Genomic DNA, 26,689 nt, shown 5'->3' with positions numbered 1-26,689 from the left:
CTGAAGCATATGTGACATAAAAAACTAATAATCTTATTTATGAAGATATCTTATACACCAGTAGGTGAAAGAGGCATTCCTTAATAGAAAATTATGGAAAACAATGAAAGAGCAATTTACAGAATATGAAATACAAGAAACCAAGAAACATGAAAAAATTGTTCTCACTTGCTAATGAGATACAAATTAAAATACATGCTGTTAGCTGCACTCCACATCAAATTGGCAAAGATTAAAAAAATTATATTTCTGAGAGCTCCTGGGGGACTTTGCCCTGCACCAGCTGGGAGTGGTGTCAGTTCAGTTCCGGATTGAACAAGGCCCTTGCACATGGCATGTTGGGGGCCCAGCCTAAAGTTCTTGTCACTTCCTCATGCAAAGCCAACCAGCCATCACTATCCTGGGTGGAGCCCCACAGCATTCAGGTGGCCCTTGGCCACCTCTCCTCAGGGCCGCCCGGATAACTGAGTACCCCTCCCAGTGGCTTCCCCTTCCCCTCCCTGGGGCTGCCAGGGGCACGTCGCTCTGTGCCATGGACTGAGACCAGCTCCTGGTGACACAATGACCTGTTTGTTGGAAATGCCTTGTTGCCAGAGAAAGGAATCTTGGAACAAAACTATTTAGTTTAATTGTGAACTGGCCACAGGGCAACTTTTTAAAAAAATCAACTTATTAAGTTGGAGCACTATAATAGCTCCTGCTGATTTAGCAACGATGTGTTTGCTAAACACATAATGTTATGTTTTATGAGGAAAAGGGATCATAAGGAAGAGTGAGGACATTAGGTGGGTAAAAGTAGCCTCGTATTAGTGTCTGTTTCTACACAGACAAAACCTTTGGGTTTTGTTCTCTTTGTCAGGTAAATGTTTGTTGCATACCCTGCTGCACAGAGAACCTCCCTGCATCTGTTTCTCTGTTCCTCTGTGGCTGACTCAATAAACTTTTCCTTCTTGGCAAAAAAAATTATAATATCTGTTAGTGTCAAGGATTGGATAAAATGGGTGATTTCATACATTTTTAGAGTGTTAATTGATAGAGTCTCTGCAGAGGGCTCTGTGGAGAGAGAACATCGTGGTATTTCTCAAGATCCTTAAAAGCGTTTCTCTTGACTCATCAAGACTGAACTTATTTTACAGAAGTAGTCAGAGATGGACATAAAGAGTTATGTGAAAGGAATTTCATCACAACTTCCTTGGTAGCAAAAAAACAACCTAGAAACAACAATCATCAATGGTCAGTAAAATCATTAAGTAGAAGACAAAATGAGCAGCCACCACTTGAACCCACTTACTCATCTTAGTACCGCTAAAAGTGGGACAACCAAACATTATGTGCTTCTTGATGTGTTATGAAAAAATACACAGTACCGTCTGTAAAATATTCTTACCTAAAGTCTTAAAAGTGAATCTAATTATGTCTCTGGATTTCACTATCAATTTACAAGACATGCAGGAGATAAGAGAACAAACTAATTGATACCATGAGGATGCAATCAGATAAATCCAGAATGTGGAACATTTCACAGAACAATGGCTAGGTTTTTCCGTCATATTGATGGCATTTAAAAAAAGAGGGAATCAGGGACACTTGAGAGACATAACAAAAAAATGCAATTTGTGGCTATTGTTGGATCCTGGTTTGAAAAACTAACTTTATCCCAACACTTTGGGAGGCCGAGGAGGGTGGATCACGAGGTCAGGAGATTGAGACCATCCTGACTAACACGGTGAAACCCCATCTCTACTAAAAAAATACGAAAAATTAGCCAGGCGTGGTGGCGGGTGCCTGTAGTCCCAGATACTCAGGGGGCTGAGGCAGGAGAATAGCATGAACCCGGGAGGTGGAGCTTGCAGTGAGCCGAGATTGCGCCACTGCACTCCAGCCTGGGCGACAGAGTGAGACTCCGTCTCAAAAAAAAAAAAAAAAAATTTTTTTTTAAAGGTACTCGAGGAAATCTGAAAAGAAACTAGGCTCTAGATGACATTAAGGAATTTGTAACTCTTCTTTTGGTGTAATTATTGCATGGTAATCATATGAAACCCAGAGTCCTTATTAGAGATGTATCCTAAAACATTTTTAGTGACATATCTGTGATTTGCTCTAAAATACAGTTAAAGGTCATGAAAATGCTAATTATCCTGATTTGATCATTATACATTGTAGACATGTATTGAAATATCACACTGTACTCCATAAATATGTACAGTTATTGTGTATCAGTTAAATAAGAGCTGGGCCCAGTGGCACATGCCTGTAGTCCCAGCTACTTGGGAGCTAAGGTGGAAAGATTGCTTGAGCCTAGGCGTTGAAGTCCAGCCTGGACAACATAGCGAGACCTGCTCTCTAAAAAACTTTTTAATATAATCATGATAAAGGCAAAAAAAAATTAATACAGTTGTTCCTCAGATTCCTCGGGGGGTTTGGTTCTAGGATCCCCCTCAGATACCAAAATCCTCTAATGCTCAGTGCTCAAGTGCCTTGTATAAAATGGCATAGTATTTGCATATGACCTATGAACATCCTGCCCTTTTCTTTAAATCACCTCTAGGTATTAACTTATAATACCTAATACAGTGTAAGTGCTATGTGAACAGTTACCATACTGTATTTTAAAATTTGTATTATTTTTTACTTTTTTATTTTTTTTTACTGAGCTTTTTCCCAAATATTTTTAATACAGATATAGGAAGGCCAATTGTAATCCAAAAATATTATTAAGGGTGGAGGATGAAAAAAAATCAGCAAAATGATAGTTACCAAAGCTGGATGATGGATACATGGGGTTTCATTTTTCTATTCTCACTACTTTGGATATGTCTGCAAATTTCCATAATAAAAATAATTTGAGAGTACTGCCCCAGAGAAGCTAACAATATGGTAAAAATCGAAAACATCTGGTTCTAAGGGTTTCAGATAAGGGACTATGAAGCTGTAGTTACTGCTAAGGATTAGAAAAGGTTTCAAGCTTCTGTGTGTTTCAAGAACTTTGTATTTCCACCAAGCCTACAGCATTAGCCCACAGCTTCACCAATTATCAACTGATAACTGAATCAATTGTCAACTGTAACTGATAAATTAACAATTATATTAGCTAATTTAAAGGTTACTTTTTTTTTAAAGACCAGGTGTCACTATGTCATCCAGGCTGGGATTTTTTTTTAAAACAAGATAGCTTTGAAAGGAAACCTGAGTCTAACTTTTACCACATCACAAATGTTTACTATTTGTGGTCACAAATATTGATCAGCAAGAGTTTGTGCAAGGCTGATAAAAATCCCTTCTCTGAAACTAAAAATAAATGAAAGTGCTATAAAAGCAGGACAATGTTTTCAGATCCTAAGACTATTTAAGCTTGATTCTTTAATGCTTTTTATTTAAAAAGGTGTTATCAGCAATCAGTTCTGAGACCAGTTCCTGTTATTGTCTCTACAGTAATATTATAAGAAATAACTGGCAATACATCCTGTGCTCCAAAATTTGGCAGGCCCAAAGCAAATGTTTCCACTTCAATCCACATGAACAGAATCACTGCTGGGAATATAAAACAAGTTACATATTTATCACTAGGTTCTATAAATTTTATAACCTGTAAACACTCAAAACAATTAGATTTTTTTCTTATCAGTTCTTCTAAGAATACACCTGCACAATTTATAACAAGGATGAATTTGTTTTCCTAAACCTGGAGTATGAATCCTTCTAAAATCATGACCTCTAATGCCAGAGATTAAAATTGCTTGACTGCCCTCCTTTGAATTCATTAAGCATATTTAGCGTTTACCCCTATAATGGCTTCTCTCAAATGAGAAAACACTTTTGTGAGTTGTTTTTAATTATTCAGATAAAGGCCTCAGTATTACCTTAAGCTGTGTAGGTGCTAGTCATACACCTCGGTATATGAGTATATATGTGTGATTGTTACATATATTCATGTAAATATATGAATATATGCACACACACCCTTAATATATTTCATGTATATCCCATAATATTGTTCTGTTAAATAATAGCTGCATACTGTACCATATAAATAACCTGCTTTTTTCAAAACAAAAAATATAGTATAGTAACTATTCACATAGTGCTTACATTGTATTAGGTATCATAAGTAATACCTAGAGGTGATTTAAAGAAAAGGGCAGGACGTTCATGGGTCATATACAAATACTATGCCGTTTTATACAAGGCACTTGAGCATTGAGCATCAGAGGATTTTGGTATCTGAGCGGGGATTCTAGAACCAATCCTCTGAGGAGTCTGAGGAACAAATGCATTAAATTTTTTTTGCCTTTATTATTATTATATTAAATAATTTTTTAGAGACCAGGTCTTGCTATGTTATTCAGGCTGGACTTCAACTTCATCCCACAAATTGTGACAATTAAAATGGTCTCTAGACATTGCAAAATGTTCCCTGGGGGGCAAAATCTTCCTCAGTTAAGAACTACTGAACCCTGGGTGCAGTGGCTCACACCTGTAATCCCAGCACTTTGGGAAGCCGAGGTGGGTGGATCACCTGAGGTCAGAGTTCGAGACCAGCCTGACCAACATGGTGAAATCCTGTCTCTACTAAAAATACAAAATTAACCAGGCGTGGTGGCGCATGCCTGTAATCCCAGCTACTCAGGAGGCTGAGGTAGAGGTTGTAGTGAGCCGAGATTGCTCCATTGCACTGGGCAACAAGAACAAAACTCCATCTCAAAAAACAAACAAACAAACAAACAAAACCAAAACAACTACTGACCGAATTAGACTGATCAGATAATTAGGATTTTAAGCGTTAAAAAAATTATCTAGCTAGTGAGATAGAAATAAATTGTGGGTCAGGTGTGGTGGCTCAGGCCTGCAATCCCAGAAGATCAAGACCAAGGATCTCTTGAGCCCAGGAGTTCAAGACCAGCCTTGGCAACATAGAGAGACCCTGTCTGTATCCCCCCCGCCAAAAATAGTATATGTTGAGATCAGGCTTTATTTAAAAAGATACATAGTCACCAGCCCTTTATAAACTGCCCCTAGCATGTATAGCTATAGCTGATCTCTCTGTCCATTTGTTGGGGAGTTTCTTTTCCTAGTTTGATTGTAAATGCCATATACATTTATTTCATTATATTAGCTTGCCTAGAAAAATTTGAATAGAAGTTGCCTTGAAATAGTTAATTGTGAGCTAATATTTAGTTAAAAAGTGAGGCTTACTTACCACTAGATGGACCCATTCTCATGATGAAGAAAACTGAAAATTGCTTTAAAAAAATACTGAAGACATATCTAAGCTTGTAGTATACCTAATTAATGGATTTTTTTATATCAAATATGTAATCTCCCACATTTTTCTATAGAGGTTTGTTATGATGGTTTTGTAACTTTATAACCCTATCTGTAAATGTTTTAATGTATAACTGAACCATTAGACTAAGACTCTGTGTATTTGCATATAAAGAATATTAAAAGGAAAATGGCACTTTCCTAGATTACATATCTTCACATGGCATATTAGCTAATTGACAATTATTCTTACATTTCCTATTCATAAAAATATTTAATCTTGCAAGAGTAAAAATTGGATACAAAAACAGTAGCTTAGGTGAGAAACATCAAAAGTTGAAATATTTGTTGCTTGAATTGGTCTGAAATAGAAGATAGTAAGGAAATTTACATGTTGGATTAAGACACATGAATACAAAAATGCAGCGCACATCTTTGTGTGGCTTTTTTGAAGCACTTTTTCTTACAAAGTAATGGAGATAATGGAATTTATAGATTTTCTTGGTCATAGCTATTTATTTCTAAGTGATGTCTTTCAGTTCAAGACTGATCTCTTTATTTTTTATCTTCTTCCTTCAGAAACTTCATTTCGCTTATATTGTTTCTATTATTGTCAAGCTTTGTGGTTTAACTAGGTTCTTGTCCTGAGCCTGTAAACATACCTAAACTTGTTAAATAATCCCCTCCTGCTAAAAAAAAACCCCGTACACTTCTTTCTGTTTTGCATTCCCTCTTCCTTTCTCAGCCGACTTCTTAAAAGAATCTATACTTAAATCCATTTATTCCTATCCACTTTCTTGCAGTCTGGAGTCCTCCCTCAGCATTGTTTTTTGTTTGTTTGCTTTTTAAGACTGTGTCTCACTCAGTCATCTGTGCTAGAGTGCAGTGGTGTAATCATAGCTCACTGTATCCTCAACCTCCTGGTCTCAAGGAATCCTCCCACCTCAATTTCCTGAGTAGCTGGGACTACAGGCACTTGCCACCATGCCTGGCTATTTTTTAAATTTTATTTTTTGTAGAGATAGGGTCATACTCTATTGTCCAGGCTGGTCTTGAACTCCTGGCCTCAAGTGATATTCCTGCCTCGACCTCCTAAAGTGGCAGGGATTACAGGCGTGAGCCACTGCACCTGGCTAGCACTCTTAATCAAATAGTGATTTTCCATTCTAATCATTATGTGACATTTAAACACTCATATCTTAGAAAAGTTCCCTTACTTGGCGTACATGACCCTGTGTTTTTGTTCTTTGAAGCCCATCATGTTTCATTCTCAGTCTTTTTTTTGAGATGATATCTCACTCTGTCGCCCAGGCTAGAGTGCAGTGGCATGATCTCAGCTCACTGCAGCCTCTGCCTCCTGGGCTCACGCGATTTTCCTGCCTCAGCCTCCCGAGTAGCTGGGATTACAGGCCACCGCCACCAACTCCAGTTAATTTTTGTATTTTTAGTGGAGATGGGGTTTCTCCATGTTGGCCAGGCTGGTTTTGAGCTCACCAGCCTCAGCCTCCCAAAGTGCTGGGATTACAGGCCAGAGCTGTAATACAGCTGTAATCAGCTGCAATCAGGAGTGGTTTTTCTAAACTCTGGTAATTTTATTGCCATGCTTAAAATTCTTCACTATATCTCCATTGCCTTTATACTCTTTAGTATGTTTCACAAGTTTTTTCAGGATTTTGACCCTTTCATCCTCTCCAACTGCATTTGGCATTTCTTACCACACCTCATATTCCAGCCATTCTGATTTATTTATAGTTTGCCATATGTGCTTTTTTGATGAATATATTTACATTTGCACAGATTGTTCCTACTGTCTGCAGTTCCATTGTATAAATATCCTTGTTTATTGAGGGTTGGTCAATGACTAAGGTTTTTATTCTAAATATTAATGGTCATTTTATTATACCAGGAATGTAGAAATTGGTGATTTGGCTCAATTGATAGTTTTCAAAAAATTTTTAAGAATAACATGTTTTGTGGTGGGCAGGCCTATGCAAACCTATCCCCAAAGTCCAAGGAAGCAAAGAAACCAAAGAAAGAGGCTGACAAATCCGATTTCTTAGAAAGAGATATTTAGTAGGGACTTAAAAAGAAACCAAGCCTGCATCTCAGGTAGCAGTGAGATAAGATGGTAGATCCCCAGCATTACTCCCAAGAGCCAGGGCTTATATACCTTAGGAAACAGGTGATTGAGGAGGGATAAGTAGAACAAGTAAGTACAATCACATCAAGGTTGTTTTTACCCATGGGCAGGATTTATAGTTAGGACATGCTGTTACACAAAGAACAGAAGATAAACTAGAAATCTTAGAGGCCTTCCCAGAACTGGGGTTAATCAGAAGTCAACATGGGCAGATTAGCATCCAAGATGGAGTTGCTTTGGCCTCCACATAGCAAAAGCTTTTTTTGGAAAGAACTCCTACCATAATAAACAAGTGAGATTAAAGTGATTTTTTTGGCATATATTTTTAAATGTATCAAATGTATAACCTGGATTTTTTATAAAGTTCATTGCTGAGAACAAGGCCATATTGATGAACACAAACATTTGGATTATGTTATTAATACAAACTGCAGACTTATACCAGCATCTCACTTTAGCATCTAGCTAAAAAAATCAACATATTGAGGTATAATTTTATATAAAACAGGATTCATTTACATTGTACAATCTGATGATTTTTTTTTTATTCTTGAGACAGTGTCTCACTCTCACCCAGGCTGGATTGTAGTGATGCCATGGTGGCTCACTGCGCCCTCCACCTCCTGGACTCAAGCCATCCTCCCCTCTCAGCCTCCTGAGTAGCTGGGACTACAGGCACTGGGACTACAGGCACACACCACCATGCATGGTGAATTTTTGTATTTTTTCTAGAGACAGGGTTTCACTGTGTTGCCCAGGCTGGTCCTGAACTTCTGGGCTCAGATTATTTACCCGGCTTGGCTTCCCAAAGTGCTGTTATCACAGGTGTGAGCCACCAGCCTGGAAGAGTCTGAGGTTTGATAGATGTAGGTACTGGTAAAACCACAGTATGAGGGTTCCAGTTCCTCTGCATCCTCAGGAACACTTGATAGGGGGTCACTCTTTTCAATTTTAGCTATTTGAATGAATGTATACTAGGATCTCATTGTGGTTTTAACTTACATTTTCTTGACAATTGATGATGTTAAGCAACTTATGTGCTTTGTGGTCTTACATATTTTATAAAGTTCAGATCTTTTGCCTAGGTTTAAAAAAAATTGAGTTATCTTATTGAACTGTAACAGTTCTTTTAAAAAAAATTTTTTTTTGTATCAGCAAATATTGCCTGACAAAATAGTTCTTTATATATTCCAGATGTAAGTCCTTTGCCAGATATATGTGTTGCAAATATTTTCTGTGGCTGGCCTTTTGGTTTCTTTATTTAAATTTAAATTTTAGATTCAGTGGGTAACATGAGCAGGTTAAGACCCCACCCATCGGATCATCTGGAACTTCCTCTGGAGATGAGAGACAAGAGACGAGAGACTGACTGGAAATTCTCTCGGTCAAGGTCCAAACCTAAAGACTCACTGGCACAGACATGTTATAAGGGATGTTATATTGTGAGAGGCAGCAGTTTGGGCATCTGTTGGTTTTATTACCCAGATAGTGAACATAGTACCCAATAGGGAGTTTTTCAGCCCTTGCTTTTATTCCTGTCTTCCTCCTGTTGGAATCCCCAGTATCTGTTGGTCTGCCTTTATGTCTGTGTGTACCCAAAGTTTAGCTCCAACTTATAAGTGAGAACATGTGATATGTGGTTTTCTGTTTCTGCGTTAATTCACTTGGGATAATGGCCTCCAGCTGCATCCATGTTACTGCGAGGGATGTGATTTCATTCTTTTTTATGGATGCATAGTATTCCATGGTATATATGTACTGCATTTTGTTTACCCAGTCCACCATTGATGGACACCTAGGTTAATTCCATGTCTTTGCTATTGTAGATAGTGCTGTGGTAAGCATAGAAGTGCAGGTATCTTTTTGGTAGAATTTTCCTTTGGGTATATTTCCAATAATGGGATTGTGGGTCAAATGGTAGTTCTGTTTTTAGTTCTTTGCAAAATCTCCAAATTGCTTTCCACAGTGACTAAACTAACTTACATTCACCCCAACATTGTATAAGCATTCCCTTTTCTCTGCAGCCTCTCCAGCATCTGTTATTCTTTGACTTTTTAGTAATAATCATTCTGACTGGTGTGAGATGGTATCTCACTGTGGTTTTTATTTGCATGTCCATGGTAAGTGATGGTGAGCATTTTTTCATTTTTGTTGGCCACTTGTATGTCTTCTTTTGATAACTGTCTATGTCCTTTTCCCACTTTTTAATGGGGTTATTTGCTTTTTGCTTGTTGAATTATATAGATTCTGGATATTAGTCCTTTTTCAGATACACAGTCTGTGAATATTTTCTCCCATTCTTAGGTTGTCTGTTTACTCTGTTGATAGTTTATTTTGCTGTGCAGAAGCTCTTTAACTTAATTATGTCCCACTTGTCAATTTTTGTTTTTGAGGAGTTAGACATAAATTCTTTGCCTCAGCTGTTATCCGCAAGGATATTTCCTAGGTTTTCTTCCAGGGTTTTTATAGTTTGCAGTCTTGCATTTAAGTCTTTAACCCATCTTGAGCTTTTTTTTTTTTTTTTGTATGCGGCGATAAGTAGGGGTCCAGTTTAATTCTTCTGCATATGGTTAGCCAGTTTTCCTAGCCCAGTTTATCGAATGGGGTACCCTTTTCCCATTGTTTATTTTTGTTGACTTTGTTGAAGATTGGTTAGTTGAAGGTATGTGGCTTTATTTCTGGGTTCTCTATTCTATTCCATTTGTCTATGTGTCTGTTTTTGTAGGTGTATCATGCTCTTTTTGGTTACTGTAGCCTTATTAGTACAGTTTGCGATTGGTTGTAATGTGATGCCTTCATCTTTGTCCTTTTTCCTTAGGATTGCTGTGGCTATTTGGGGTCTTTTTTTGGTTCCATATGTTATAATAGTTTTTTTCTTCTGTGAAAGAAAAATGCTGTTGGTAATTTGACAGGAATGGGGTTGGATCTGTAGATTGCTTTGGACAATATGGACATTTTAACAATATTGATTCTTTCAATCCATGAACATGGAATTTTTTTTTATTTGTTTGTGTTGTCTGTGATTTCTTTCAGCAGTGTTTTGTAGTTCTCCTTATACAGATCTTTCACCTCCTTGGTTGGGTATGTTCCTAGGTATTTTATTTTTTTGTGTGGCTATTGTAAATGGAATCGTGTTCTTCATTTGGCTCTCAGCTTGAACATCATTGGTTTATAGAAATGCTATTGACTTTTGTATGTTGATTTTGTATTCTGAAAATTTACTGAAATAGAGAACGTTTGATGGCTTCTCTTTCTATTTGGATGCCTTTTATTTCTTTCTTTTGCCTGATTGCTCTTGCTAGGACTTCTAGTACTATGCTGGATAGGAGTGGTGAGAGTGGGCCTCCTTGTCAGGTTCGTTTTCTTAAGGGGATTGGTTCCAGCTTTTGTCTGTTCAGTATTATGTTGGCTGTGGGTTTAGCATAGATGGCTCTTATTATTTTGAGGTATGTTCTTAAGTGTGTAGTTTGTTTAGGATTTTTATCATGCAGGAATGTTGGATTTTGTCGAATGCTTGTTTTGCATCTATTGAGATGATCATGTGGTTTTAGTTTTGAATTCTGTTTATGTGTTGAATCATACTTATTGATTTGCATATGTTGAACCAACACTGCAACCCAGGAGCAAAGTTTGCTTGAAGCAGTGAATTAACTTTTTGATGTGGTGCTGGATTTGGTTTGCTAGTATTTTTTTGAGGATTTTTGTGTCTATGTTTATCCGGGGTATTGACCTATAGCATTGTTTTTTTTTGTTGTGTTTTTGCCAGATTTTGGTATCACAATATGCTGATTTTGTAGAATGAATTAGGAAGGGGTCCCTTCTCTTCAATTTTTGGGGATCATTTCAGCAGGATTGGTACCAGCTCTTTGTATGTCTGGTAGAATTGGGCTGGGAATCCATCTGGTCTAGGGCTTTTTTTTTTTTTTTGGAAACAGTTTCACTCTATTGGCCAGGCTGGAGTGTAGTGCTGCAATCTTAGCTCACTGCAACCTCTGCCTCCTGTGTTCCAGCAATTCTCATGCCTCAGCCTCCTGATTAGCTGGGATTACAGGTGTGTGCCACCATGCCTGGCTAATTTTTGTATTTTTAGTCAAAACTAAATTTAGTCAAAACAACATTGGTTTCGCCATGTTGGCCTGGCTGGTCTTGAATTCCTGGCCTCAGTGATCTGCCTGCCTCAGCCTCCCAAAGTGTTGGGATTATAGGTTTGAGCCACTGTGCCTGACCAGGGCTTTTTTGGGGTTGGTAGGTTTTTTATAACTGACTCAATTTCGGAGTTCATTATTAGCTTGTTTAGGGTTTCAGTTTCTTCCTTCTTCAGTTGTGAAGTTGTGTGTTTCCAGGAATTTATTCATTTTCTCTGGATTTTCTAGTTTGTGTGCATAGAGGTATTCAGAATAGTCTCTGAGAATCTTTTGTATTTCTGTGGGGTTGGTTGTAATGTCACTGTTGTCATTTCAGATTCTGCTTATTTGGATCTTCTCTCTGTTTTTTTCTTTGTTAATCCAGCTAATGGCCTGTCAATCTTGTTTATCCTTTCCAAGAAACAACTTTTCATTTCACTATGTAGTTTTCTTTGTATGGCTTTTTGGGTCTCAATTTCTTTTTGCTCTGCTCTGATTTTAGTTATTTCTTTTCTCCCGCTAATTTTGGGATTTGTTTGCTTTTGTTTTTCTAGTTCCTTTAGATGTGATATTAGATAGTTTGAGATCTACTTTTCTTTTCTTTTTCTTTTTGGTGACAGGATCTCACCCTGTCAGCCAGGCTAGAGGTCAGTAGCATGATCATAGCTCACAGCAGCCTCAAACTCCAGGGCTCAAACAGTCTTCCTGCCCTAACCTGAGTAGCTAGGATTACAAGTGCATGCCATCACGCCTGGTTGATTTTAAATTTTTTTTTTTTTTTTTTGTAGAGATGGGGTCTTGCTTTATTGCCCACGCTGGTCTTGAACTCCTGGGCTCAGGTGATCCTCCTGCCTTGGCCTCCCAAAATGCTGGGATTACAAGTATGAGCCACCATGCCCAGGCGTTTCTATCTTCTTCTTCTTCTTTTTATTTTATTTTTTGAGATAGGGTCTTACTTTATCACCCAGGATGGAGTTCAGAGGCACAATCTCGGCTCACTGCAGCCTCGACCTCCCGGGTTCAAGCAATCCTCCCACCTCAGCACTCCCCCAGTAGCTGGGACTACAGGCACGTGCCACTATACCTGGCTTATTACTTTCTTTCTTTCTTTTTTTTGCTTTTTTTTGGTAGAGACGGAGGTCTTGCTATGTTGCCCAGGCTGGTTTCGAACTCCAGACCTCAAGCCATCTGCTTGGCCTCCCAGAGGGCAAGAATTACGGACATGAGCCACTGTCTCCAGCCATTTCTATCTTCTTGATGTAGGCATTTAGTGCTGTGAATTTTCCTCTTAACACTAATCTTGCTGCATATCAGAGATTTTGGTATGTTTTACCTCTGCTTTCATTTGTTTTCAAATAATTTTTTGTTTTCTTTCTTAATTTCGTTGTTTGCCCAAAAGTCATTCAGGAGGAAGTTGTTTCATTTCCATGTAATTGTGTGGTTTTGAGAGTTTATCTTGGTATTGATTTCGATTTTTATTTCCCTGTGGTTCAAGCACGTACTTGGCATGATTTAGATTTTTAAAAAAAAATTTATTGAGACTTGCTTTATTACCCATCTGGAAGTTCCTGTTTTATGAATCTGCATGCTACAATGTTGGGTGTATATACATTTAGGATAGTTAAGTCTTCTTGTTGAATTGAACTTTTTATTATTATATAATGATCTTTGTCCTTTTTTATTGCTTTTGGTTTAATGTTTATTTATCTGAAACAAGACTAGCAACCCCTGCTCTTTTTTGTTTTTCATTTGCATGATAGATCTTTCTCCATTCCTTTACTTTGAAGCTGGGGGTATGAGTTGGTTTCTTGAAGATAGCAGAAAGTTGGTTCTTCTTTTTTTTTAAATTCAATTTGCCACCCTGTGTCTTTTAAGTGGAGTGTTTAGACTGCTTACATTCAAGGTTAATGATATGTGAGATTTTTTTCCAGTGGTGGTGCTGTTGGCTGGTTGCTTTGTAGCCTTGATTGTGTAATTGTTTTACAGGGTCTGTGGGCTGTGTACTTACATGTATTTTTGTGGTAGCAGATACTGTTTTTGTTTCCATGTTTAGAACTCCCATAAGTATCTCTTGTAAGGCCAGTCTAGTGGTAACAAATTCCCTTAGCAATTGCTTGTCCCACAAAGATTTTATTTCTCCTTTGTTTATGAAGCTTAATTTGGTGGGATATGGAATTCTTGGCTTGAATTTCTCCTAGGATGCTAAATATAGGTCCCTAGTCTCTTCTGGCTTGTAAGATTTCTACTGAGAAGTCTGCTATTAGCCTGATGAGGTTCCCTTTGTAGACTCTTTTTCTAGTTGCCTTTAAGATTTTTTCTTTTGCATTGACCTTGGAAAGTCTGATGACTCTGTGCCTTGATGATGGTAGTTTTGTATAGTACCTCACAGGGGTTTTCTGAATTTCTTATATTAGCATGTTGACCTGTCTAGCAACTTTGGAGACATTTTTGTGGATTATTTCCTCAAATATGTTTTTCATGGTGCTTATTCTCTCTTCTCAGGAATACCAGTGGGTTGTAGGTTTGGTCACTTTATATAATCCAATTATTTCTCAGAGGCTTTGTTCATTTGTTGAAGATCCTTTTTCTTTATTTTTGTCTGACTCAGTTGCTTCAAAGGATTGGTCTTCAAGCTCTGAGATTCTTTCCTCTGCTTGGTTTAGTCTGTTGTTAATCATCTCTTATAAAGCCAGTTGTTAAGGTTTTTAATTGTATTTTGAAATTCCTGTGGTGAATTGAATTTCAGATTGGTTCTTCCTTAGTATACCTATGTTCTATTTCAAATCTTGGATTGTTTTTCTAGCTTCTTTGGATTGGGTTTCAACCTTCTCTTGGGTCTTGTTGAGCTTCCGTGCCATCCATATTCTGAATTCTGTGTCTGTAATTTCAGACATTTTCTTCTGGTTGGGATCCATTGCTAGGGAGTATATGCAATCCTTTGGAAATAACAAAACACTCTCACTTTTTGAATTGCCAGAGTTCTTGCAGTGATTTCTTCTCATCTGAGGGAACTGGTGCTTCTTTTTCTTTTTGTATTTGCTGTTGATTGAATTGGGGGTTTTGTTTTTATATTCTTTTGTCCCTTGAGAGTTTGACGGTGGTGTATATTGTGTATAGTCAGTTGGCTTCATTTCTGGGGGCCAAGGGTTCTGGGTTGTAGATAGGCTTCTGTGAGGGTTTCACAGGCTTTGCATGTTAAAGTAGTGTGTTTTTGTTTGGTGGTGTAATTCAAGCTGCAGTTGGTGCTTAAATGTAAGGGCAGATAGGCTCTTACACAGCTGCGCATGCCCTCTTTGTATTTCACTGTATCCTCAGCAGTGCTCTGGAGAGAGGAGGCAGGGGGTAAGATACGACTTTCTCTCCAAGTCTGTTCTTAAGCCTTGGTGGTATCCCCCTCAATACTGGCACTGTCCACGTTTCCTTTGCTCTGTGTGGGGCTTTGGTGGGCTTCTCTTCCTGCTCCCTTAGGTATGATTCAAGCCAAGGGTTAGGCCACCAGGAGACCTAAAACTCCTTAGGGACCTACCAGTCTCCTGTGCTTGTCAGTCAGAGTGGGTTGTGGGTATGTCTGCAGGTAGTCTGATAATGCAGTGGGTCAAGCAAGGGTGGTGGATCCTCAGGCAGGGAAGTGGCACTGTGTGTGTGTAGCCAGTATAATGACCATGGCCTGAGGTTTGCAGCCCAGCAGATGGCTGTGTGGCCCTCACAACTTGCACTCCCCCAACCTGGCTGGTCTCTCTCTGATGTCTGTCCCAGGAGCAGGTGCAACTGGACCGGCCAGGCTTGTCTCAAAAACCCTGCGTGCCCAGTGTTTTGAGCCATTTCAGATGTTCCAGGCCATGGGGCTTCCTGGGGAAGAAACCTTGTCTGGCTGTCAGGCCACACCTATCCTGGACTGGTCTTCTGAAGAGAGGGATACCTAGTTTCCAGGCCACACTCTTCTCTGTGTTCTGAGAGTGAGGGCTCCTTTCCTGCCCAAGCTCAGGCTGTAGATCTCAGCTCAATACTCCTGGGCAGTGTGCCTGAGTCCTGGGGAGTTGGGACCAGGCCTGCACATTTGTCCTCCGGCCCCTTGGGATCAGGGACTGTCTGTGCTGGGAGTGATAAATTGCTCCCAGGCTGCCAGCAGAACACTCAGGCAGGGAAGTGGAGGCTGTTCTGTCGGCACCCTCTTGCGGGAGCAGCCAGGCAGGCAGTCTTGGAAGAGCTGGCAGGCAAAGGGGCATGTGGATCAGATACACTCCGGTCCTATGGCAGTGTCAGTCTTACTCTCTTTGCCCAGCAGATAGCAGGACCTACAGCCACTCAGTACAAGCTGGAGAGCCTTGGAGGATGGGCCCTATGGTGGTGTTTTGCTGCAGCTGCACTGTGGTCTGTGGGGCTCATGGCTACAATCTTGTAGCTAGGATCCCAGAGGACCACGGTGGGAGTGTGGTGCCCAGGGTTCCTTCTCTCAGCCCTCCCTCAGGTCCAGACCGGAACTGGGGGCCAGTCCTCGTGCCTAGTTACTCCAAGCAGTCTGCCTCGCTTCCTCCCTCTTCAAACACTGTGTCTGCATTGCCTCTTTATTGGCTTTCAGTGTTTTCTCTCAAAATATCTGTTCAAAGTTGCAGGATTTTTATTGTCAAGTTTTCGGTGGTTCAAAGTTTGGTGGCTTACCTGATACTTTGGTTCCTTTTCATGGAAGAGGCGTTTTTCAGCTGTAGGTAGTTGGCCATCTTGCCCAGAACTCCTTTTTATTTTCTTAATGATGTCTTTCAAAGAGCAAACCCTTACTATTTTGAAGTAGTCTGATTTATCAATGTTTTTCTTCATTTCATGCTTTTTGTGTTTTATCTAAGAAATCTTTTTTACTCTAAGCTTGCAAAGATTTACTTCTATATTTTCTTCTATAAGTTTTGTAAATCTATCTAGTTTATTTCTGTATTTGATCTTAGTTGTACTCTATCAGTATGATCTATATATACAGAGAAGAATAATTTGTAGAAGGTAATGTTAGAAAGATACAGGCTGGGCATTGTGGCTCACGCCTGTAATCCCAGCACTTCGGGAGGCTGAGGTGAGAGGATTGCTTGATCCCGAGTTTGAGAGCCGCCTAGGCAACATAGTGAGACCCTGTCTTTACCATAAAAGAAAAATTAGCTGGGGACAGTGGTGTGAGCCTATAGTTCCAGCCACTCCGGAGGTTGAGGCGGGAGGATCACTTGAGCCCAGGAGGTCAAGGCTGTGGAAACCGATCATGCCACTGAACTCCAGCCTGGTTGACAGAGTGAGATCCTATCTCTAAAAAAAAAAAAAAGATACGGCTTAAATATCAGAAAATCCTTTAATTAAATAGAAATAACAGGAAAAGCTTCATTTTGAAGACTGTAGGAGAGTCAGCAATATTGTCATGTTTTAATTACTGTTTTCAAACTAGTTATATTAGCCTGTTCTCACCCTGCTATAAAGATACTACTCGAGACTGGATAATTTATAAAGGAAAGAGATTTAATGGTCTCACAGTTCTGCATGCCTGGGGAGGCCTCAGAAAACTTACAATCATGATGGAAGGGGAAGCAGGCACGTCTAACGTGGTGAGAAGAGAGAGCGAGCGCGTGAAGGAGGAACTGTCAAACTCTTACAAAACCATCAGATCTCATGAGAACTCACTCACTATCACAAGAACAGCATGTGGGAAACCACCTCCATGATTCACTCACCTCCCACCAGATCCCTGCCTCGTGGGGATGGTGGGGATTACAAATTGAGATGAGATTTGGGTGGGGACACAGAACCGAACCATATCAGTAGTTAAAATGATCTTGAATATGTTCTGAAAAAGAGTTTAAGAAAATAAATTTTCTTTCTCAGCTGGTTTCTTTCTTCTAAAAATTTATTTCAAAAGATTATAACCTAACTTGAAAATACAGTTAGTTTCTAGAGAGCTTCAAGGTAACTTTATTTTTATTGTACTATGTATCTATCAATTAATTGTTTTCTGTAGCTAGTCACTTTTGTTGATTATAGTTAATTAGTATCAGGCCCCATATGAATTTATATTTCTATTAGTTTATTTGCTCTGGTCTAGTTTCTGGATTTTAGAAAATAGGGTTTGACTATTTTGCAAATATATGCCATTGATCATGAAGAGGACCGTTTTTTTTCTACTAGAGAAATTTAAAGCTTGAGGGTCAGAAGGGTCTTGTGTGTATGTGTTTTATGTGTCCTTTTGAGTTGTGTGTTTGATGAAAATACCTCCTTATTTAAAATGCTTGGAAACTTCTAGTTTTAGTAGAACTTGTTAAACAGTAGAGACAGTTTTAAATCAATATACTTATATATTGCACTTAAACTTCTAGCTAGCTATAAATTAGATTCTAAGCAATTTAAACTGACAAGTTATCAAGTTATAAGAGGTGTTTAAAGTTAAAAAATTAAAAAATGTAATTGTTTTATAAACTAGCTGAAATGTTTTGGTTGCAGGTTGGAATTTTAAAGTAAATGTGGCCTCTTAAGTGACTTATTAATTTTAACCAAAGCTACTTTATTTCCTAGGTGTTCATTGTACTCATGGCTTCAATCGCACTGGTTTTCTCATATGTGCCTTTTTGGTGGAGAAAATGGATTGGAGGTATCTGTATCTTGTTATAATGGAAGATATATTTGTAATTAAAATTTTTATTGATATTTTAGTTGCAGAATTTTATATTATCAAGTTTTTGGTGAACTCATGATTAATGTAATTTGAACTGCTTTTCATTTATATATGGTTAATCTTTATACGACCATTACTTGGTGGGGTGTGTGTGTGTGTGTGTGTGTGTGTGTGTATGTGTGTATATGTATGTTTTGTTTTGTTTTTTTGAGACAAGGTTTCTTCTGTCATCCAGGCTGGAGTGTAGTGGTGTGATCATGGCTCGTTGTAGCCTTCACCTCTTGGGGTCAAGCAATCCTCCCACCTCAGCCTCTCAAGTAGCTGGGACCATAAGTGTATGCCACCTATGCTTGGCTAATTTTTTCTTTTCTTTTTTTTTTTTTTTTTCTAGTGAGGTGGTCTCCATGTGTTACCCAGGCTGGTCTTGAATTCTCGGGCTCAAGTGATCCTCTACCCTTGGCCTCCCAAAATGTTGGGATTACAGGCATGAGCCACCACATCCAGCCAGCTGTTTTGTATTAACCAGCAAAACACTTTGAGTGCTTATTAATTTCATAAACTGTGTATTTACTTTTTCAGATTTTTTTTCACCTCTTATAGAATTATCAGAGACAGATTCTTCCAATATTTTGTATTTGTATCCAGCTTTGGAAATTACTATTGTTGTTTTTTACCTTTTAAATACAGGTTGTGTATCCCTTATCTGAAATGCTTTTGAGTAGATGTGTTTCAGATTTTTTTTCACATTTTGGAATATTAGCATTATATTTACCAGTTGAACATCCTTAATCTGAATATCCAAAATCAGAAATGCTCCAATAAGCATCTCCTTTGAGCTTCCCATCAATGCTCAAAAGGTTTTGGGTTTAGGAACATTTAGGATTTAATTTTGGATTAGGGATACTCAACTGATAGCTTTTTTATAGCTGTTGAGTACTAGGACAAGTTTATAATGACATACAAAAGGAATTATTTTTGGGAGAGTGTTACTCCTTTTAAGTCAACCAGCAAATGTTTATTGAGCATCTGTTATTTTTGAAGTATGTTTTTAGATCCTGAGAGGTTATGACTTTAGTACCTAATATTCTTAAGAGAATATATTACTAACTGAATCTTCTTGTTGACTGATGGAGCGTCATTATTTATGTTTACAAAGGCTTTCACATAGTAGGTCCTTTTTTGAATATAATCAGATGAAGTACACATATGATTTTTGCATTTTGCAGTATGCGTTGGTGGTGGTTCTGTACTGCATGTACTTTCTAGCTCTGACCATTCAGATGCTCTCCACAGTTATCTCAGTTTCCTGTGTCAGATTCAGCCTGTGCTTACCCTCTCTTTGATGATCTAGACTCTTAATGCCTGGATCTGTTGAAAGTTCCTGTAAAATCAATATGCTTTTATTTTGCTCACATTGTTGTTTTTTTTGACTGGTTTCCCTGCAGAGTCAGACCTCAACCTTCAAGACTTTATTTAAATTCTTCACAGACCCTGTCTAGGCCTCTACTATATACTCACAGCAATTTAGTTTTAGAATTTCAGAATTTTCAGAATACCTTATATTAAAACGTTTTCAGAACGAATTTGTCCCTTAATAGATTGAATGACTTGAGGGTGAGGATTGTGATTTGTCCATTTTATAAACTTCTATTATACTTTATATGGAGCCTTGAATAATAAGTGAGATTTTGATAAGCGTGCATAAATGGAGGATAGCGAGGAAATTGCATGGTGTTTGTTTCCCATAGTATCGAAGCAGCAGTTGCTACTTTTGCCCAAGCCAGACCACCGGGAATCTACAAGGGTGATTATTTGAAGGAACTTTTTCGTCGGTATGGTGACATAGAGGAAGCACCACCCCCACCTCTATTGCCAGACTGGTGTTTTGAGGATGATGAAGATGAAGATGAGGATGAGGATGGAAAGAAGGAATCAGAACCCGGGTCAAGTGCTTCTTTTGGCAAAAGGAGAAAAGAACGGTTAAAACTGGTAATGTTTAAAAATATTATAATAGGTTTTATTTCTTCTGCAAGCTTATTGAGATTTATAAAAATGGAATATTGGCCATGTTTCTTTAGCTAGGTCAGATGATTCATCCTAGCCCTTTCAAAAAAAAATTTTTTTTTTTTTTTTTTTTTTTTGAGACAAGGTCTTGCTCTGTTGCCCAGGCTGGAGTGTAGTGGTAGCCTTGACCTCCTGGGCTCAAGTGATCTTCCCACCTCACTTTCCTGAGTAGCTGGGACTGTAGACATGTGGCAACATGACTGGCTAATTTTTAATTTTTACATTTTCTGTAGAGAAGGGTCTCACTTTGTTGCCCAGTCTGGGTTTGAACTCCTGGACTCAAGTGATCCTCCTACCTTGGTCTCCCAAAGTGTTGGCATTACTGGCATGAGCCACTGTGCTTGGCCTTTAAAGATTCTTAATAGCCACGAGTCTTTTTCAAAGAGAAAAATTGCAGTTATGTAAATTTCTCCTGCTTTTGTTTCTTAGGGAAACCAAATAACTTTTAGATATTAGATTGAGAACTTACTATTTCTTTACAAAGTATTGTGAGATTTCAACTACATACCTAGTGAATATTTTTGCTAATGCTTTACAAAATTGTCACACAGTTAAAGTAACTTTACATATGAATTCTGCATCCCCCTCCATGGGTGATGCTTTCATGCTTTCCATAAAATTAAATCAAGAAGACTCACTTCTCTAGCCAACCTTTAATAATCTTCTAGAAATAAAAGAGCTAACCATAAATATGAGGGGTTATCTTCTTTTATTGGAGGATAGAAGAACTGTCGAGAGGAAAAGTACTGGTTGTACTTGTACACACACAAGTATATGAGATAGGCCAAAGGGAAAAGTTAGGAAAAGTATGGAGGTAATTGTGTTAATGAAATTATTAATTAAGGTTCCTGGTATATTATGGTTGAGTGGTATACACCATGATTCATTTATTAGTAGGCATGGTTCACAGGCAAGGAAGTAAGTGCTTTGTTAGTTTATGTAAACCATATAAGTTATTTTTGGCTTAAAAAATTTTTTTTGTTTGTAAAACAATTTTTTTTTTTTTTTTTTTTTTTTGGATACGGAGTCTCACTCTGTCACCCAGGCTGGAGTGCAGTGGTGTGATCTCGGCTCACTGCAAGCTCCCCTCCCAGATTCATGCCATTCTCCTGCCTCAGCCTCCTGAGTAGCTGGGACTACAGGTGCCCACCACAATGCCAGGCTAATTTTTTGTATTTTTAAAGTAGAGACGGGGTTTCACCATATTAGCCAGGATGGTCTCGATCTCCTGACCTCGTGGTCCACCTGCCTTGGCCTCCCAAAGTGCTGGGATTACAGGCATAAGCCACAGCGTCCGGCTGTAAAACAATGTTTTAATTACATTTACACATTTTAAATTTCAAGACTATAAGTACACTGAAAAGTGTTAATTGCTTTGAAACGTAGAGATTATTTCAAAAGTAATTTATTCCTTTAGTCTGATTTATTATTTTCTGAATTTAGATATCTGAAATTACTGAGTCACATACCTAGAAAAATAACAATCACATTCTAAGGAAACTTCAATAAACAGCATAGCATAAAATACAGGTTTTGTTTATTTGTTTGTTTTTGGAGACAGGGTCTCAACTCTGTTGCCCAGGCAGGAGTGTGGTGGCAAGATTATGGCTCACTAGTGGCAGCCCAGCCTTGACCTCCCTGGGTTCAGTGATCCTTCTACCTCAACCTCCCGAGTTGCTGGGACTACTACAGTGAATCTCTTACAAGCACCATGTTGCTGGATTCAGACAACAGTTTTTGCCTTATTATTTAGTCCATGTACATTTCGTGTAAAGATTAGATTCAAATTGTCTTACTGTTTTTTTTGTGCCACTAGTGGTATGTTCCTTTCTCGCCTTCTTTATGGTTGCTTTTATTCTTCTATCACCCCAACCCATTGCTTGTTGACCATACATTCCTTTACTGTTCTTTTATTAGTTACTCAAGATTTCATGGCCAGGTGCGGTGGCTCATGCCTGTAATCCTAGCACTTCGGGAGGCCGAGGTGGGCGAATCACGAGGTCAGGAGTTCAAGACCAGCCTGGACCACATGATGAAACCCTGTCTCTACTAAAAATACAAAAAAAATTAGCTGGGCAAGGTGGCAGCCACCTGTAATCCCAGCTACTTGGGAGGCTGAGGCAGGAGAATTGCTTGAACCCGGGAGGCAGAGGTTGCAGTGAACTGAGATTGCGCCACTGCACTCCAGCCGGGGTGACAGAGTGAGGCTCCATCTCGAAAAAAAAAAAAAAATCAGGGCGCTTGACAGTTATTTTTTTTCTAGCACTTTGAATATTTCATTCCAGAATTTATTTCTGTTGAGAAGTTAGGCACCTTGTTGCTTCTTTGAAGATAATTTCTTACTGTTTTTGATTTTCAGCAATTTTACCATGATATTTCTACTTGTGGTTTTCTTTGTATTTATCCTGCATGATGTACGTAGGGATTCTTAAATACATGGTTGGATTTGTTTTCCTAATTTGTTTTAGACAATTTTTGGCTGTTATCTTTTCAAGTATTGTTTCACATCCATTCTTTCTTTCTTCTGGAGCTCAACCTAATACCAGTAGGCCTTAAAAATTTTTTTGTTGTTGTTGGATATGGAGTCTTGCTCTGTCACCCAGGCTGGAGTGCAGTGTTGTGATCTTGGCTCACTGCAACCTCTGCCTCCCGGGTTCAAGCGATTCTCCTGTCTCAACCTCCCAATTAGCTAGGATTACAGGTGTGCACCACCACACATAGCTAATTTTTGTATTTTTAGTAGAGACAGGGTTTCACCATGTTGGCCAAGCTGGTCTCAAACTCCTGACCTCAGGTGATCCACCCGCCTCTGCCTCCCAGAGTGCTAGGATTATAGGCGTGAACCACCATGCCTGGCCTAAAAAAAAAAAATTTTTTTAAAAAACTACCTCCTGTGTTCTTTTTCATATTGTTTATCCTTTTGTTTATTTTTTAGTTTGGATATTTTCTTTTTCTTTTTATTTTTTTTGAGACAGAGTCTCCTTCTGTGGCCCAGGCTGGAGTGCAGTGGTGCAATCTCAGCTCATTGCAACCTCTGCCTCCCGGGTTCAAGTGATTCTACTGCCTCAGCCTCTTGAGTACCTGGGACTACTGGCGCATGCCACTACGCCTGGCTAATTCTTGCATTTTTAGTAGAGACAGAGTTTCACCATGTTGGCCAGGCTTGTGTGGATCTCTTGACCTCAGGTGATCCACCTGCCTCAGCCTCCCAAAGTGCTGGGATTACAGGCGTCAGCCTTCTTTGGATATTTTCTTCTGACCTATCTTGGCGTTTACTAATGTCCTCATTAAGCTTTGTCTAAGCTGCTGTTAAACTCATCCTTGACTACTTAGTTTTAGTTATTTTACTTTCACTCCTGGAATTTCCATTTGATTTTTTAAAAAATGATTTTCAGTTCTCAGCTGGAATTCTTCACCTTGTCATTTCAGTTTTTGAAAATATTAAAACCAGTTTTTTAAAAGTCAAATAAAAAATAAAACTAATATGTGGGTCTCCTGTGGATCTTTTTAAATGTTTTTTTTCTCTTGTCCTTTTGATATCTAGTCAATTATAGTTTTTTTTTTTGCATACTTGAGTGTGTTTGTTTATGAAACAATTGTTTATGAAAAATTATGGGAATAATTTGAGGCTCTGGTCATGTTATCTTTCTTTAGAGAGGATTTACTTTTGCTCCTACAGAGAATTAGCAGGATATCTTAATTAAGGATTGAGGTGTTAGAAACTAGACTTTAGTTTTGGGGCACTGGTCTATTTTTGCTCTGCTCTTATTCCTGTAGCCTTTGAGGATCTTAACTAAAAGTGTGGGGAATTAAACTGGACTCCTCCTACTTGATGGCCTGTAACTCCAGCTTTTATTTCCCATTCCTGTGATATTGCTGAAATTTCTCTTCAGCTTCTTACTGTCTTAGCTACCATTTTTGAAACAGTGCCTCTTGAGGAGAGTAGTATAAGGGAAAAGCTGTAGAAGATGTCTAGCTCAGCTTTCTGGGCTCCCCTTCCCTCTTGAGTTTTTGGCCCTTCAAGTCCTATTGCCTTTCTAATTCTCTGAGGTCTTCAAATGAATTCTTTAACATTGTCCAGCTTTTTTTGTGTGTGGCTACAAAATTAGTCTAATTAGGCTGGGTGTGGTGGCTCATACCTGCAATCTCAGCACTTTGGGAGGCTGAGGTGGAAGGATTGCTTGAGCTCAGGAGTTTGAGACTAGCTTGGGCAATGTCGTGAGACCTCGTATCTACAAAAAATTAAAAAAATTAGCCAGGTGTGGTGGTGTGTGCTTGTAGTCTCAGTTACTTATGAGGCTGAGGTGGGTGGATTGCTTGAGCCTGGGAGGTTGAGGCTGCAGTTAGCCGTGATCATACCACTGCATTCACCTGCACTTCAACCTAGGTGACAGAGTGATAGGCTGTCTCCAAAAAAAAAAAAAAAAAAGCACAAACCTTCTTTCTCTCTTTTTGGAGAAGGTAGTTAGGCTTGATTTCTGTTATGAGATGGTGATTTTTGAGAATATTTGTGCTTATACCTCCAAAGGCTGAATTAGGGGAAAAAAAAATTCTAAATCCTTATATAGCATTTTGGTAGTTTTTTCTTTTTTCAAACCTTAATTAGTAAATCCTAAAATTATTAAATATTTTACTCATATAAATAATATATTAAAGATTAAAGAACATTAATCTTTAGTTTATTAAAGAAAGTTTGAAAATGAAAGAAACAACTTATAATCTTTCAACTTTCATACTACCACTGGTATTTTTGTCTTCTTAGAATAATTTTTCCTTATTTATTTATTTACTTTTAAAACATACACAGATGTCTTAAAGATTAGTTTTTTTTTTTTTTGTAAAATATAAATGCAAACATCTAGGAGTATATAGAGTTAAAAGGCAAAATATTTCTTCATTCCCAAGCCAGTTGCTCTCTACTTTTTGGTTATTTCTGTGCATATGCATAGAAAACTTAGTATAGAAGAATAACTTAGTGTAGAAGAATATATACTGGGAATATATATATATATGTATACACACACACAGTATATATACTAAAAATTATATATTGTAAAAATGAAATACTATATAAAAGTAATACTATATATACTAAGAAAGGAAAAATTTAATTTTTCTATTTGAGAAAGCAAATAGAACCTTTCTTTAGAAGACAAGAGAGGCTGTCAATCCATAAAATAATAGCAGGCTATTAAGAAGAGGAACAAATTAGAGATCTTGGAAATGAGAAGATTAAAAAACCACTTAATATGTGGGATGAGTAGCAGAATGAAATTATCAAGCTAGAGGATCTAGCTAAGAAATCCAGCATGCAGCATGAAAAGACAAAAAAAAATGTAAAATATGAGAAATAGTTTAGAATTAACATAAAGGGAGCAATTTAACAGTATGATTTAACAGAGGACAAAATTCAATAACAACAGAAAGTATTTATCTGAGGATTATTTTCTGTGGTGCAGTAGGGCTGGGTCAGACTGGTAATTTTAAGAAGCTAATGGAAGGCGAGAAAGTGGAGATAGAGTTGTGTTAGGGGTTCCCTGTACCCACCTTCACTTTTGGAGATTTACTAGAATAACTCAGGACTCAGCATATGGTTGTACTTATAACTGAGATTTATACAGCAATGTACTAAGGATATACAGCTGGATTGTAAGAGACAAAGACAAGTAGAGTGTGGGGGGAGTTAATGTGCTGGCTTTCCTATGCTCTCTCTTTCTCATGAGGGGTCATCCTGAGCTCACTCTTCCTGCAGCAATGTGTTTGTGACGTTTCTGCCTGCGGAAGCTCATTAAACTCTCACTGCTCAAGATTTTTATTGATGGCCAGTCACGTGGGCACTCTCTGCTTAGCATGTACCAAAATTCCAGGATTCCAGGAGGAAAAAAAATTTATTCAGCATTAACTGTATTGTTGGCACAAATAATCTAGGTTTGGTGAGTCATCCTTATCAGCTGACTGAGAACACTCTGAAAGTCAAGTTCTCAGGTGCCATTCAGGAGCCAACTTTGCAAGTACTAGTGTTAGGTTAACCCTTTTCTGCAGACTACTATAAACTATTCATTCAAGTGGCTTGGTTATGATAAAAAAAGGAGAAGGGTAATTGATGCAGACATAGCCAGAAAAGACTTTTTAATATGGGATAAATTCAAGTGTATGTGGATACGGAGCTAGTGAAGTCAATGAAGTTGAAAGTAAAGATTTAGGGAATAATGATAGAGAAACCTCTGAGGAGATGCAAGGGAATGGAGGTCAAGTGTAGTTTTTGGAGTAATAGGTCTTCAGCAATAGGAGGGAAATATCTTTCTTAGTACTGGAGATGTAATTGAGATTGTGATTTTTTCCTCAAGTTTCAGCTGCCTATGTGTGGGAGTAGAAAAGACTAACAGTAGGTTGACTCAAGGTTGGAGAAATTTAGTTTGGGTGTGATGAAAACAAGAGGTAAGGGGCACTGAGGCTATCAGA

General features: G+C 38.4%; 1 protein-coding gene across 4 annotated transcripts in view; it reads left to right on the top strand.

The window, feature by feature from the left end:
• The window catches only part of RNGTT (RNA guanylyltransferase and 5'-phosphatase), a 335,687-nt gene that overhangs the window by 36,019 nt on the left and 272,979 nt on the right, over positions 1 to 26,689 (top strand). For all 4 annotated transcript variants that reach the window (XM_021937590.1, XM_021937589.1, XM_021937592.2 and 1 more), the window contains 2 exons: positions 18,064 to 18,139; positions 19,912 to 20,152. In XM_021937590.1, coding sequence (XP_021793282.1) covers positions 18,064 to 18,139; positions 19,912 to 20,152 — 317 coding nt within the window. The remainder of the gene's footprint in view (positions 1 to 18,063; positions 18,140 to 19,911; positions 20,153 to 26,689) is intronic.

The sequence above is a fragment of the Papio anubis genome, chromosome 6 (assembly GCF_008728515.1).
Source record: "Papio anubis isolate 15944 chromosome 6, Panubis1.0, whole genome shotgun sequence".
In the NCBI taxonomy this organism is placed as follows: domain Eukaryota; kingdom Metazoa; phylum Chordata; class Mammalia; order Primates; family Cercopithecidae; genus Papio; species Papio anubis.
Note: the sequence above shows the minus strand (reverse complement) of the source record. Positions and strands in the feature narration are given on the sequence as shown.